The sequence below is a fragment of the Marmota monax genome, unplaced genomic scaffold (genome assembly GCF_021218885.2).
Source record: "Marmota monax isolate L192 unplaced genomic scaffold, Marmota_monax_Labrador192_F-V1.1 WCK01_AAM20220418_F8-fsc00101, whole genome shotgun sequence".
Lineage (NCBI taxonomy): Eukaryota > Metazoa > Chordata > Mammalia > Rodentia > Sciuridae > Marmota > Marmota monax.
Genome location: NW_026692786.1, coordinates 3,367,406 through 3,381,685, shown reverse-complemented (window position 1 = coordinate 3,381,685; position 14,280 = coordinate 3,367,406). Strand labels below are relative to the sequence as shown.

At 39.0% G+C, this 14,280-nt stretch overlaps 1 protein-coding gene across 2 annotated transcripts in view; it reads left to right on the top strand.

Moving 5' to 3' along the window:
* The first annotated feature begins 6,047 nt into the window (after positions 1-6,047).
* Dpy19l3 (dpy-19 like C-mannosyltransferase 3) overlaps positions 6,048-14,280 on the top strand; it is an 89,447-nt gene continuing 81,214 nt past the window's right edge. Inside the window, exons 1-3 of one of the 2 annotated variants that reach the window (XM_046447913.2) lie at positions 6,048-6,187; positions 7,932-8,073; positions 10,846-10,979. In XM_046447913.2, coding sequence (XP_046303869.1) covers positions 7,953-8,073; positions 10,846-10,979 — 255 coding nt within the window. In that variant the 5' untranslated portion in view covers positions 6,048-6,187; positions 7,932-7,952. Of the gene's footprint in view, positions 6,188-6,412; positions 6,647-7,931; positions 8,074-10,845; positions 10,980-14,280 lie in introns of those variants that run through there. The other variant, XM_046447914.2, reaches the window with a different exon arrangement.

Genomic DNA, 14,280 nt, shown 5'->3' with positions numbered 1-14,280 from the left:
TCTAGACTGTCCCTCCTCCCATCTATGCATAGAGAAATCCATTAAAGAGAAAAGCATTCTGCTAGAATTCTCATCACAAAACCTAGACTATATCAATATTTCAACTGGTTGTTTTTTTCATTATCACCCTCCTAAGGAGGCTTTTCCAGACATTTTTTTTCCTAATCAGGTCCCTCTCCATGAAATTTTACTACCACAGATGTAAAGTAGGTATGTTTAGGTACTGTGTGACATTAAAAAAGTAAGTTGGTTTTTTTTTTTTTTTTCAATTCCCAAGAAATAATGTTCTCCCCACTGGGATGAGTATCACCATTGAGAATGTATGCTCTTGTATAAATGGGCTGGTTGAGGTAGTTATAGGGAGAGAACTTCATTTCCTGATATTTTGACTGGAAATTCAAAGAAGTCATCAAAAAGATTGTGATTATAAAACTTTAATAGGAGGCCAATTTTGTGACTTCCATCCATGAAGGTCAGTCATTAAAAATAGTGAATCCACCCAGTATAGTCTCCACACAGTTGTTGGGCTAGTTTGAGTCCTAGAATCTTTCAGGCCTGCCTGGAGAGGAGCAACCCAACTTGGGAATTCTTCTAATGCATAGGGAGCCCTTCAGACTAGCTCACCACAATCATGGATGGACTCAGGAAGGGGGAACACTTGATAGGTGTTAGTAAAATCCACCCCAGCACTAGATTAGCCATGACTTCACACGGGATAAAATGTCTGAATTTGAGAGTGTTAGAAACACGCTTTTCTGGCTCAAAGTTCTACTTTCTTAACAGAAAATCCAAAAAGTCCCAAGCTTCACAATACGCCTTGGCGTCTGTTACTAGGAAAAAAATCTGTTTCTGGGATTTTTAGACACCTGTATATACACCTGTTGTTAAGGGAGTGACATTAGAGAAGTCCAAAGAAAGAAACTGGAAGGACCAGCTGAGGCCACTGATTCTTGGACTTGAACAGCTAACATTTAGGAATCATCAGATTTGGCAAAAAGCTTATGTGATAAAGCATCATCATCTGCTTTAGTTGAATAGCTTGACTATTCATGTCCTTGTTCAAAAATATATAACGGTTATTCTAGCCATGAAAATGAAAAAAGCGTAGGTGGTAACCATGGAAATGAAAAAAAGTACAAGAAAGTAGAGGTAAGAAGAATAGCAGGTGTTAAGGAAGAAAATGAAACAAAACTGATCGTGTTTAAATACTTTGGTAACTTTAATTTTGCTTAATAGAATCCTTAAGTAAGTCTGCACCTCTGCCAGTCCATCTATGAATTTTGCTATTTTAAACCACTTCAGATTTAATTAATACAGTGTTGATCAAAAGAAGAGAAAAATACTATTCCAAAATGCTTTTCTGAAGACTCTCACAAGAAAAGGAGCTATATATGGACAAGTATTAGAAAGGAGAGAAGAAGGAATCTACCATAACATTAATTCCTGTGTGACTGGAATGATCTGTGAGCACCAAAAAAGCTGATCCCTATGACTTGGCCTGGGTCCCTTGAGAACCAAGTGTTCAAACGAGGCTCAGAAGAATGCCATCAACACAACCCACCTCTGTGGTCTCTGACATGAGTTGTATACAAGGAGTGTATAAAATAAGGCAATGGGATGCAGATAGAAGATATTGGGATTTCCATTTGTAGTGACACAGTTAAATGTGTGAGGAGAGAGAGACCATAAACAAAGTCCATTGACAAGTAAAAAAACCAATTTTTTAAAAAGAGGCATAAGAGTTGCTTTCCCAAATATCAAAATGCATTCTATCAAGAAACAGTAATTAAAAACATGTGAGACTATTGTAAGACTAGTTCCTTGTTTTAATCATTGAAGCATAATAATTTATACATAGGTCATTCACATATAGGAACTTAGTATATTGTAAAAATAATTCAAATCAGTAGACTAAGGACGCTGAACTAATGAACTGTCCAATTAGAAAAAGGATTATGTCAGCTCTATCTCACTATTAAAAAGATAGAATATTTTAAAATACTAGAAGAAAGTATAAAAATTTAGTTTTAATATGAGGAATGTTTTTGTAAGCATGATGGGAAAACCTAGAACTATAAAGGAAAGATGGTAAATTAAACCATATAAAAATGGAAGATCCCAGTAGAGTAAAATACACCAAAAGAGATACACAATAATGAAAAAAATACCTGCAATGAATATGACAAAAGGTTAATATATATCCGTAATCTACAAATAATCCCTTCACATCACGACTAAATAGATGAATTGGCCAACAAACACAGAAAGACAAATCAGAAAAAGGAACAAAAAAATGCCAATAAATGCCTGTTATCATTGCCTTCAGCCCACCAATACATACACATAAATTAATGATATACCATCACCTAAGATTGGCAAAGATTAAAGATACCCATTGTTGGCAAGGGCATACAGAAATGAGCACTGTAATACACGTTATTGGCAATAAAAAAAAAGTAATAGAATTTTTAACCTTTTTGGAGTGTAGTTTGCCAATTTTTAACACAATTTAGAATATGAGCTCTAGCAATTCTATTTCTAGAAACATTTCCTAAAGAATTACATATGTATAAGAGTGTTCTTACTGCACTGCTTATAAAAGCTCAAAATCAGAAACAATGCAAATGTCCCATTAGGTGAGAAGAAATTAAATTAAAACACATCCACAGAAGTGATTATTACTCTATTGGCTAACTACTGTTGCATTAACAAAATTACCCCAAAACTTAGTGGTATAAAACAACAGTACACATTTATTATCCTGTTTCTGTGGTAGATATTTGAATAACACAGGCAGTTCTGACTGGGGGAGGGGGTCTTCTGATGTCAGCAAAAGGGTGACCTGGAGCTGGCTGATCATCTTCCAAGATGGCTCACTCACTCCATGGATGGCTAGTTTGGTGACTAACAGCCAGTTGCAGCCCACATGGCTTTCTCTACAGGCTATTGGAGTGTGCTCAAAAGACAGTGATTGGTATCCTCCCCAAGAAAGTAATCCAAGAGAGGCTAAAGCTGAAACTGGAAGGTCTTTTATAACTTAGCCTCAGAAGTCCCAAGCTATGATTCATTGAGACAGGACTACACAAGGGTATGAATACCAGGCAGCAAGGATCATTTAAGCTGACATTTAAAGTTGCCAGGTAAAATGAGTGCAAGAATCATTTATATAAAGTCATGAGCAAAACTTTGAAAAATTTATATGAAGATGAAGACAAACGAATGGAGCCTGATTGTGACAGTCCTTGCAAACTTTGTTATAAGCCAACAAGGGATATCTATTTTTGTATGACCACTCATTAGATGGAGGGTGGATTGAAAGAACAAGGACAAGGAACAGGAATGGAGGTAAGGAAATAAAAATTTTACTGAAATGATCCAGGTAAGAAATGGTAGACTTAGGTGGTGGCAACAGAAATGAAGTGGGAAAGTTCTCAGATATTTAGGAGATAGGCAACACAGGAGTCCGTGTTTGGATAATACAGATTACACAACAGGGAGGAGTCAAGGCTGGTTTCTATGTTTTGTATGTGAGCAGTTAAGTGAACAAGGCACAAAGAAGAAAACCCAGGCTTTTTAAAAAGTTTAACGTTTGCACATGTTAAGTTTGAGGTGTTTGCATATACAAATGTCCAACAGGCAGTGGACATATGGGACTTGAACATCAGGAAATATATCTAGACATTTAAAAAATCGTGTTTTTTTATCAGAAGATCAGTAAATATTGGAGCCACGCCCCCCCCCAACAAAAAAATATTTTTAAGAGGAAAGAATGCACAAGAGACTGAAAAAGAATACCAGAAAGGTAAATGAAGGAACAGTCTATTGTTGCAGAAAGCAGGAATGATCAAGAGTGTTCATACTTCTAAGTCAAGCAACTTAACACTGAACATCATACACCAGAAAAGAAAGACATCAACAGGAGAGCTCTCACCCTTGGTCCCAAGGCATGACACTTCTATGGGAGGGATGTGATGAACAGTATTAATGTTTTCTGGTGCAGTGCTTCTCAAAGTATGATATATAATCACCTGGAGATCATATTAAAATACAGCTTCTGATTTAATACCTCTTGGGCAGGGCCTGAGATCTTGAATTTCTAAGGTCCCAGGTGATGGCCATGCTGCCAATCCAGACCATATTTTGAGTAGCAAGGTTCTGGTGTGGTTCTCGAAGTAAAAATCATCTGGAGAACTTCAAATCAGACTAGTGGGTGGCAACTCTTACTGAGACTAATTCAATAGGTATGGAGGACCTGATAATGTGCATTTCTTACAAGTTCCCAGGTGATGGTGCTAGTGATGCAGCAGGTCCCCATACCACACTTAACAATTGCAAAACTCAACTATTGCTCAACAGAGCAGAAAAAACCTAGGACTTCCAAACACAGTGCAAACAATCAGTATACTCGTGTACTACTGCAGTCAGTCTTATCCATTCCAGAGCTTATGCCTTTTAGGGTCCCTCCCTAACTCCTTGCTCATACGGGGGGGGGGGGGGGGGTCCTACTTCTTATTAAAGTCTTAAAGCTTTATCTTGCTTAGTAAAACCATTTCATAATATTAAAATAAACGTAGCTGATAAGTAGTACTTCCTTGCTATTTCACAAGTCACATTTTCCCCCAGAGTGAGACAACTTAAAATTAAAAAAAAAAAAACTTACTGAGTACAATAAGGGAAAATGCTAATTAAAGAGGAATCAATACACATATGTACTTAACAAATATTTTATGTAAGGAATAAATATTAAAAATTATAAATATGCAGTTCCTGCCCTCAAGTCCATAGGAGAGAGAACCCAACAACCATTAAGAAATACAACAAATACCATCTGAAAAAAAAGTTGGCATCATTTTTATTAAAGCAACGCAGCAAATATCTCGACCATTCACGGAGTGTGCTTGTTATTAATAGCAATGGAAACAAAAAGGAGAAAAATGTCGAAGAGGCAGGGGTTACTAGAAAAGGTTTCCTGGATGCAGTAATTTCGTGTTGGAATTAGGCATTAGATGGATGAGCCGCCTTTTCACAGGTGAAGGTCCCAAATGGCAGTTCGTCATCAAAATTCAATTAACATCTATTTTGAGTATGTGCTAAGTAAAAGGTTTTACCTTCGGGTTTTCGCAATGTAATTACTAAAGATATCTATCTAGGTATAAGCACAGTAGGTCCCCTCAAAAAAAGACTTAAAATCCAGTTTGGTGATGGAATAACATACCAGATTCAACACTGCAGGACCATATTCTGGAAGAAAAAACTGACAAAACAGTGCCCGGGACACCAACACTACAGAAGCATCGTAGGAGATGCAAAAGCTTTTCCGCGGGTACTCTCACTGGCAGTCAGTAACTAACACCCAAGCCCAAATCAGCAGAAATCGGAGGGTTGGGGCGTCAGGACCCAGGGAGGGGCGCAGCAGTCCTTGCAACGTGGGAAGCCGGGACTTGTCCAAGTGACCTGACTGCTCAATCCGTCATACCTTCCCTTACGAACATCGCATCCAGCAGGACATGGGCACAGGAGGGTACAGGTAGGAAGAAAGTTTTTTTTTTGGGGGGGGGGTTGTTTTGTTTTGTTTTGTTTTAAATAGCACACTCCGCAAACCCAGCCTTGGTGGCTCCCAGGCCCAAACAGGGGCCCAAGTGGGGCTCTCAATCGTCGGACCTGGAGCGACCCTTCCTCAGAGCGACCGAGTCCCTCCTCCCCTCAACCGCACCTCTCGCTCCAGCCCCGGGTGACGGACGTCGGCATGAGCGAACTAATTTCTACCACCCGCTGACCGCGGGGCTTGTACAGCAGCTCCGCTGGCAGGCTCTTCCCAGGGCTGCCAACAGGCTGGGCGGGACCAGCAAGCGGAAGCTCGCCTCTTCCTTCCGGCCGGCGCCGCACGAGACGGGGCGTGGCGGCGCGGGAGGGGGTGGAGCCTCCCGTTAACAGGCAGCTTCCGGGACCTATGGGTGCAGCCGTGGCGGACCGGCCTCCCCGGCGCGCCCCTTTCCCGGGGCTGCCAACGCCCCCCGGCCCCCTATTCCACCGCGTTGCACAAAGCTCCGCTGCTGCCCAGTCCTTCCTGTCCCTGCCGCGCGCTGCGGTCCGTAGTGAGGCCCCGCCTCCGCGGCCCTCGGCGCCGCCTAGCCTGGCCCGCTTCCTACCCCACCGGAGCAGCGCGTGAGGACGGCTGAGACCGCAGGTCTGTGGCTGCGTGTCGGGCCGCGAGGGAACACGCGGGCGCCAGGCTTTCGCGGAGGGCCCCAGAGGTCTCGCGGGGCGGGCGGGTGCCTGCTGCGCCCTGCCTGGTGGCGTCTCGCGGAACCCGCGGCGACGGCCCAAAGGCTCTCGGGCGGCCCCGCCCCGTCGCGAGCGCAGTCGGGGAGGCGCGGCCGTGGCACTCGGGGCGTCCGGAGGGGACCGAGCACGCGAATGTCGGGCGGAAATGCGGGGTCAGGGGCAGAAACTCCGGAGAGAGCAACTTTGCGGAGCTACCTCTCCGCAGTTGGCCGCGCGGGCGGAGGGAGGGCGTGGACTCGATTCTCCGCGACCACTCGCCGTCCTGGTGAGCTGGAGCAAAGCGCCTGAACTTCAGCAGCCGGCCTCTCCCTGGTTGTCTCTCAGATGGGGACGCCAGGTGATGTTGGGGTGTGGTGCGCAGGTAAGCGGAACACAGAGCCCTGCCGCGGCCAGAGGATGCGCACTGCTGTACTAGTCATTCCCACTAATAAAGAATTGCTAGCAGATCCTTTTTGCATACGTTTAAAATGGCATTTTGTTTCGTTTGCTGGAGGAACTTTTGTTTCACGGTAAGTGAAACTACCGCAGTCTAGACACATAATTAGCTCTCTTAGTATTTGTAGACTCTCTGACTTAATATATTAGAATGTGTACACTGTTGTCTTTAAAACTCCTCTCCACCTTAGAGAGGGCATGGTTCTAGGATTAGGCCATCTGGGGGAATAAGCTCATTTCTGGCTGTAGGACATTGCTGTACTCCTTTCTCACTGCTCCAGCTTCAGTCTCCCGTGCTTGAAGGCAAAGAACTTAAGTCTGTTTTCCTTCTCACGGTTTTTTGAATGAATGAATCCTATTGGTTGAATTGTTACATAGAGTAAGCTGTTTGCCTTTAGGATTTAATAAACTGTTGAAACAATCATGTCAGGCTACTGATCATATTAATAAGTAATTAGCAAAATGCTACTCATTGTTCAGAGGAGTGAAGCAAGATGTTCTGGGGGCCTGGAACCAGCTTACTCACTGCCACCACACCCCCGCCTCCCACTTGCAGCTTCCAAACTAGGCTGCTGCTCCCTGCCTTAACACCCACTGTTGCTCCCCGGGATAGCAGCTGCCCTGATTGGTACACCCCCGCTGTCATCACCACTGAGGCATAAATCTTCCAGCATGAATTGTTGTAAAGAACACAGGTGTTAAAATTCAGAGACAGAAAAAAAAAAACTCTCAGTTTTTTAAAATCTGGCTGACAACAGTTTACTATTAAATCTCTCCCACGTGATCAGTTCTGTGGGAGATACTGAAAATCTATTGCCTGTGGAACTGTAGAATATAACCTGAAACTCTGTGACTGTGTAACAAATTGTATGCTTATGTGCCATATATCTGGGAAGAAAAATATCAGCCCACTTGAAGCATCCAAGAAGGCTTCCTGGAAGGTCATGGGCAGGGGTGTAGCTCACCTGTAATCCTAATTTCTGGCAGTACCTGTTGGAGAACAAGCACTTCATAGACTTGAGTTAAATATTTTATATTGTATCTTGAGTGTAGCTTTGAAAACTGATTGAGATTTGGATGAGAAAATGGAAGGGCCTACTAAACAAGGGACAACAGCCCAGGTTGTCACTTAAGCACACATGAGCATGGGGTGTGTTGGGGAGAGGGGACTGGCATATAGATGGGCCATTTTATTTCTGTGTTATTTGTAGAAGTGACTGGAAGAACAATGCATGCATGTCTTTGACATCATGATGTACATCCGGCAAAGAAAAGAGGTAAAAACCACAGAAGTTTCTGAGGATTTTCCAGCACAAAAAGAAAATGTGAAGTTGGAAAATAAATTGTCTTCTGGTAGGTGATTTAAATTAAAGCAGTGTTTGGGATTGCTTTTATATGTGCATATTAAAATTTCACTCTAATAGGGTAAAAACTAGGTGAGACTTAACTATTGAGGAACCTTGTTCTAGCACCCCTAATAGTCTGACTGCTATTAGATTATATTGGTTTTACAGTTATAATTAGATGAAAGAACTTTGATTAGAATTCTTCATGTGTTGTGTATTCATTAATTTGTGGTTATGCCAATCTGATTCTATGACTCTAGTACTTTACCCATCATCCAGATTTTAGTTTATTCCTATTTTTCTGGTTTGTGAATGCTATTTACCATAAGCAGCCTACCTTGAATGAGTTTCTCATTTCATTAAAGTATTGAAAGATGAATGAAAATATTTTGTATTCTTTATTCACAGTTGAATTCCTGAAATTGATCATTTTTGGAGAGGGGGACAGGAAGAGTGATCAGAACTTGATAAAGTGTTCACATAATACAGAAGACTCACTAAGCAACACATCAGATAGCATTAATTGCCAACTTTTTGCCTTCTGAGTTGCTTTTCTAACTAAGAATGATCAGAATTTTAAAAGCAAACATGAAAAATTCCAAGCCTGTTGGCCATTTTGAATATCTGACAATTTATATTCTTTGCAGCCATGTCAATTCTTACCAGAGTTAGTATGCATTTGAGAAAGCAGTTTGGTAAAATAAATGTGTATTGGGAGGTCTTGTCACTCAGCTCAGCTGTTTATATCTAATGCATTTTAGACAATACAGAATAGTTGACCTTATGCAATGCAAATTCGAATTTGTTTATTTGTTTTACATTTAAACACAACTTTGAGGATTGTTTTTTTTACTAAAGCAATATTTATTCACATCAGGAAAAAAAAAAAAAAAACTGAAAACTAAAGAAAAATGGAAAAGGAAAAAACACTCCCCCAAACTCACCCATCCCAAGTCTGCCATGGATGACCTGTTTAGCTTGTTCTTGGAATATGTATACCAATAAGCATTCATATTTACTTTTACAAAATTGAGACCCACATGCTGTTTTGAAAGTTGCTATTTTTCCTTATTATGTTATGAACATGTAAGTCAGACAATAAATTTTTAAAATTTATTTATTTATTTGTGGTACTAGGGAGCAAACCAAGAAGTGCTTTACCACTGAGCTACATACCCAGCAATTTTTGTTTTTGGGGGGGTTTTTTGTTTGTTTTTTTGTTTTGTTTTTTTGAGACTAAGTTACTGAGGCTGGCCTCAAACTTGCAATCCTCATGTCTCAGCTGCTCGAATCACTAGAATTATAGGCATAATTTTAAAACATCATAGTGTATAATATTCCATTATGTAGCTGTACTTGTTGGTGAATATTATGATGGCTTTTTTAACTTTCTACTAATAAAAATAGAATTATGATAAATATCCTTTCTACTAATACAAATAGAATTATTATAAATATTTATTTAAAACTTTAATTATTTCCTTGGGGTAAATGCCTAGTCTTGGAATTCCTGGTCAAATGGTTTGCTCAATTAGTAGCTTTAATTCTTCTTGCCATATTGCATTTCAGAAAGGTACTAGTTCTTCTACCAGCAGTGTTTGAAAATGTCAACTTTTTAAAAAATACCCTTTCCAAACAAGAGTATTAACATTTGTAAGCTACCACATTGCCAAGTTTTGTATTGTTTGCTTTTGGTTTTGGTACCAGGGATTGAACCCAGGAGCATGAGGCTGGCTGAGGGCCCTGATTCAACCACTGAGCCACATTCCCAACACTTTTTAGTTTGTTTATTTGTTTGTTTTTTAATTTTTTATCTTGAGACAGGGTCTCACTAAATTGCTTTAGATTTGCAATCCTCCTGCCTCAGCCTCCTGAGCCACTGGGATTAGACACATGCACCACCCTGTATGGCTTAGCGGAGAGTTTTAAAAAGTATAGCTCATTGTTTTGATTTGCATTTCTTTAACACTAATAAATTTGAATGAATTTGAACATCTTTTCTTCAGTCTGTTACATTTATTGGCCATTTTTTTCTTTTGTGCATCTGTTTCCTACTAAAATATTAATCATTTTTATTATCCCGAAAGTATCCAGTATTAAGGACATTTAAACTCTCTTAAATGTGCTATATTTTTTCTGTTTTATATATCTCCTTTAAGTTAGGAGGTTATTTTTCCTTTTTTTTTTAATTGTAAGTAATCAAGTTTTTTGCAAGGTTTTAATGTAGAAAATACAAATTATAAGTAGATCATCTAGAAGATTATTCACATCCTATACTTATAACCTATTTATTCCTCCATTTAGCAGACTTTATATGTGAACTCTAGCTATTCACCTATGCCAGGCACAGGTCTTAGGCATTATAAATGAATAAAACAGTGTGCGTGGGTATGATAAACTCATATTCTAGTTGGAAAAATGAACTATTAGATATAGTGGGGTTAAAAAATTAGAATGAAAATAAGCCAGGCACAGTGGTGCATGCCTATGGTCCCAGCTACTTGCGAGGCTGAGGCAAAAGGATCAATTCAGGCCAGGAATTTGAGACCAGCCTCGTCAACATAGTAAGACCCCGTATTTAAAAAAAAAAAAAGAGCAAGAGAATGAAAATAAGACTGTGTCTGTGGCATCACAGAAAGGTGCCCTTAACTAGTTTCTGGGGATAGGGAAGCCTTCACCAGTGACAGGCAGCTGGAATTTAGCTTACTTTATAGTATAAAATACAACTTTGAAATGCTAAATTCCTTATACTCATTTACCTGTTTGATTTTTCTAAAAGGTTGTGCCAGCCGAAGATTTTGGAAGATTCTGTCATTTACAATTGGAGGGACCATTGCCCTTTGCATTGGACTTCTTACATCTGTCTACCTTGCCACCTTACATGAGAATGATTTATGGTTCTCTAATATTAAGGTATGGGGTTTCTGTGTTATATGATTTACCCATCAGAGTCTCCAGTAGTTAGCCATGTGGATGAATGACCTAAGTCAAGATAGTTTTGACATAAAGGATCTAATCTCTTGGGAGGTTTGACTGTAGATAAAAAAGGCTTGTGTTTGTTATTTTAAAATAACATATCAGAATTTTTATAATCAAATGAGTTCCCTTTTTTTTTTTTCATTAACTTACTCTAGTTATGCTTCAGTTACTCCAAGTTACTAGTAATTTCAGACTATGAATTGTGAAGGTGTAGTAAATCATAAGTAACACTGTTCTTAAATACAAGAAAATACTGTCATGTATGATAGGGTTAAAAATTGTTTTGTGAACTTTTTTTTTTTTTTTAAACTCAGGGGCACTTGACCACTGAACCACATCCCTAGCCCTATTTTGTATTTTATTAGAGACGGGGTCTCATTGAGTTGCTTAGCACCTCACTGAATTGCTGTGGCTGGCTTTGAACTCACAATCCTCCTGCTTCCGACTCCCAACCCGCCGGGATTACAGCCCAGCTGTTTTGTGAACTTTTGATTTTGATTTTATGTATGTAAGTTCAAACTGGGTCACAGTAAAAAATGAATTTTTTCCCCCTGTTGTTTGCAAAGGAAAAAAAAAAAGAAAGTGTACCTTTTCTTCCTTCCTTCCTTCCTCCCTCCCTCCCTCCCATTGAATTCAGGGGCACTCTACCACTGACCTACATCCCCAGCCCTTTATTTTGTTTTTTTATCTTGAGATAGTGTCCTGATAAGTTGTGTAGGACCTAAGTTGCTAAGAGGCTGGGCTTGAACTTGGGATCCTCCTGCCTCAGCCTACTGAGTTGCTGGGATTAGAGGCATGTACCACCATCGTGGCTAAGAGCTACTGTTCTAAACAATGGAGTTTTAATCTGGCCTCATAATTATTTATTGGTACTTATGCTTCAAGCTTATTTTATAGAATTTTAAGAAATGTTCTACTTACTTAAGAAATATACCTAAGAGCATATTAATAGCTCACACTTGCCATGCTATAACTCATTATGAGAGAGTGAAGAGGAATTACAGATGTCAATAATGAAGAATCTGCAGAGTAATTATTTATTTAAAACTTTCGTTTCATGCACCCCACTTAACATAGTACCTATATCTATGGCCACTAAGAGATAGAAGAGAAATAGTTATTAACTCAGACTTATTTATGTGGTATGGTGCTTCTGTTCTTTTTCCTGTTTTGTTTTATTGTTTTTGTAGCTGAATTTTACCAGAACTGCATCCAGACCACAAACAGTAAACTCTTACCTAAACCCTCCCCCAAAATGATGGTTCTGGAAATCACCATCTTTTTAAGGATTGATTCTAAACTCAGGAACTCGGGTAGATTGGTTTCATTTCCTTCTCAGCTAACCATTCCCACATCAGTCTTTTGCTTCTGAACCTTTTAGTGAAAATTGCCTGTATGGTAGCATTGCTCGGATTTAAATGCCAAAAACACTAAATATTTATATAGCTCTGTTAAAGGAGGTCTGAAATATTTATGTCAAGGTAAATATAGAATGCACTCACTGGATTTTCATAGGGGAAGCATTGTTATGTATTGGACAGCCATTTCACAGACATGCCTACCCATTTCTTTAGATGTTATTGGGTTTAAGAACCATTTCAAAATATTTTGTTGAAAGATTTAAAAGACATAAAGTTATGGATTCACACAACATGTTGTAAGATTGGAAGTAGTGCATTGTTGCTTTTAAGAATAACACTTTTGAAGAAAACAATGCAATCCTTTTAAAAGTCAGCCTTTCTCCATAGTTATGTTTTAATGTAACATGTAATCAATGTAGCTATAGATTTTGACTGGTAAACTAAATGCTTATGTATTTGAAGTTAACTTTAAAAAGCCAATGAGCCATCCTCAAATGTCATGGGCTCAGCAACCAATAGAATAGCATTTGGTTATGGAGTCTGGAGTTAAAGCATCTTGTGTTGTGTGCTTTTAAAGTGTCTCAGAATTTTACATTTAAGGCATAAAGAGTAACATTTTATATTAAAAGTTACATTTTCCATTTGTTAGTGTACCTTGCTACATTCAATAAGGAATGTTCAGCATTACCTCAGAGTCAGTTCTATGCATAACCATTCACCAAATACTGCTGCTGTGGTTTCTTAAAGGAAACCTTGTATGCTGTGCTCTGATGCATTGTCATCCTGCTGCTCCACAAATAAGCATATGAGGAATAGCCTGTGTATGTTAATAGTACCTTTATACATACAGCAAGGTATAACCTTAAAGGTGGGGAATGTGCATAAACAATCAGTGATTTTCTTTAAAAATTGGTCAGTACTATTTCTGTTTCTGTGGTTTGTATGATTTAACTTTCATTTTAAACTGCACAGAATAAATTAAAATGAAAACAAAACAAAAAATATCTGGCCACATAAATGGACCTTAGCATGTTTATACCTTTCTGATATTATATGCAATTTGGGGGAGGAGGCAGGGGAGCCATAATTTTCATGAGGGTCTATGACTCCATAGACATTATTTCTTTTAAACACTATTTTACTCTGTCTCAACATTTCTAGAACTTCTCTTGGTATTGTTTTCAGAATGAGCATATAACTTTACACAAGGAAGATTACACATTGTCAGTGTTCTTGACCCAAACGTGCCTTGTTTTTGATCCAATATATCATGATCTGTAATCTTGTGTACTAGCCATGTTCTACTCACTAGTTGCTTGCAGGGGTAAATAGTCACTTTCAAAGTGAAGATTGGTCGTCCATGAGGATGTTCAAAAGCATAGATGCAGATCTAATGGCATTTTCAAAAGTGTTTCCTAAAACTCTTTGAGCTTTGGTCTTATTATGGGAATAAGTTCCCACAGAAGACTGCTTTGAATGACACATAATACCAGTAACTTCTAGCACATTTGTTTTAAAAACTGATGGATTACTTTATGGGTAGAACATACATCTTTGTACATATTTTTATGTAAATTATCATAATAACAGAGAATAGTATTCTTATCCTTCAGTAACACGTGGTTGGATTTTCTTGCCAAGAAAAATTTTACTCATTCATGTCTTTACAGTACAGCACTTATAAACAGATTCCCTACAATTAAGGAATGCAGTGCTTATTTATTATCACAGGTATTTTTGAACAAAGGCTGAAATATCCCTCTGTGAGTATATAGCCACAATAAAATGTTAGCAGCAGTATAGAAAAGAAGCATGTTGAAAGAGATCATATAACTTAATTATGAACTATAAGTTTAGCTCTTTAACTTGAAGCT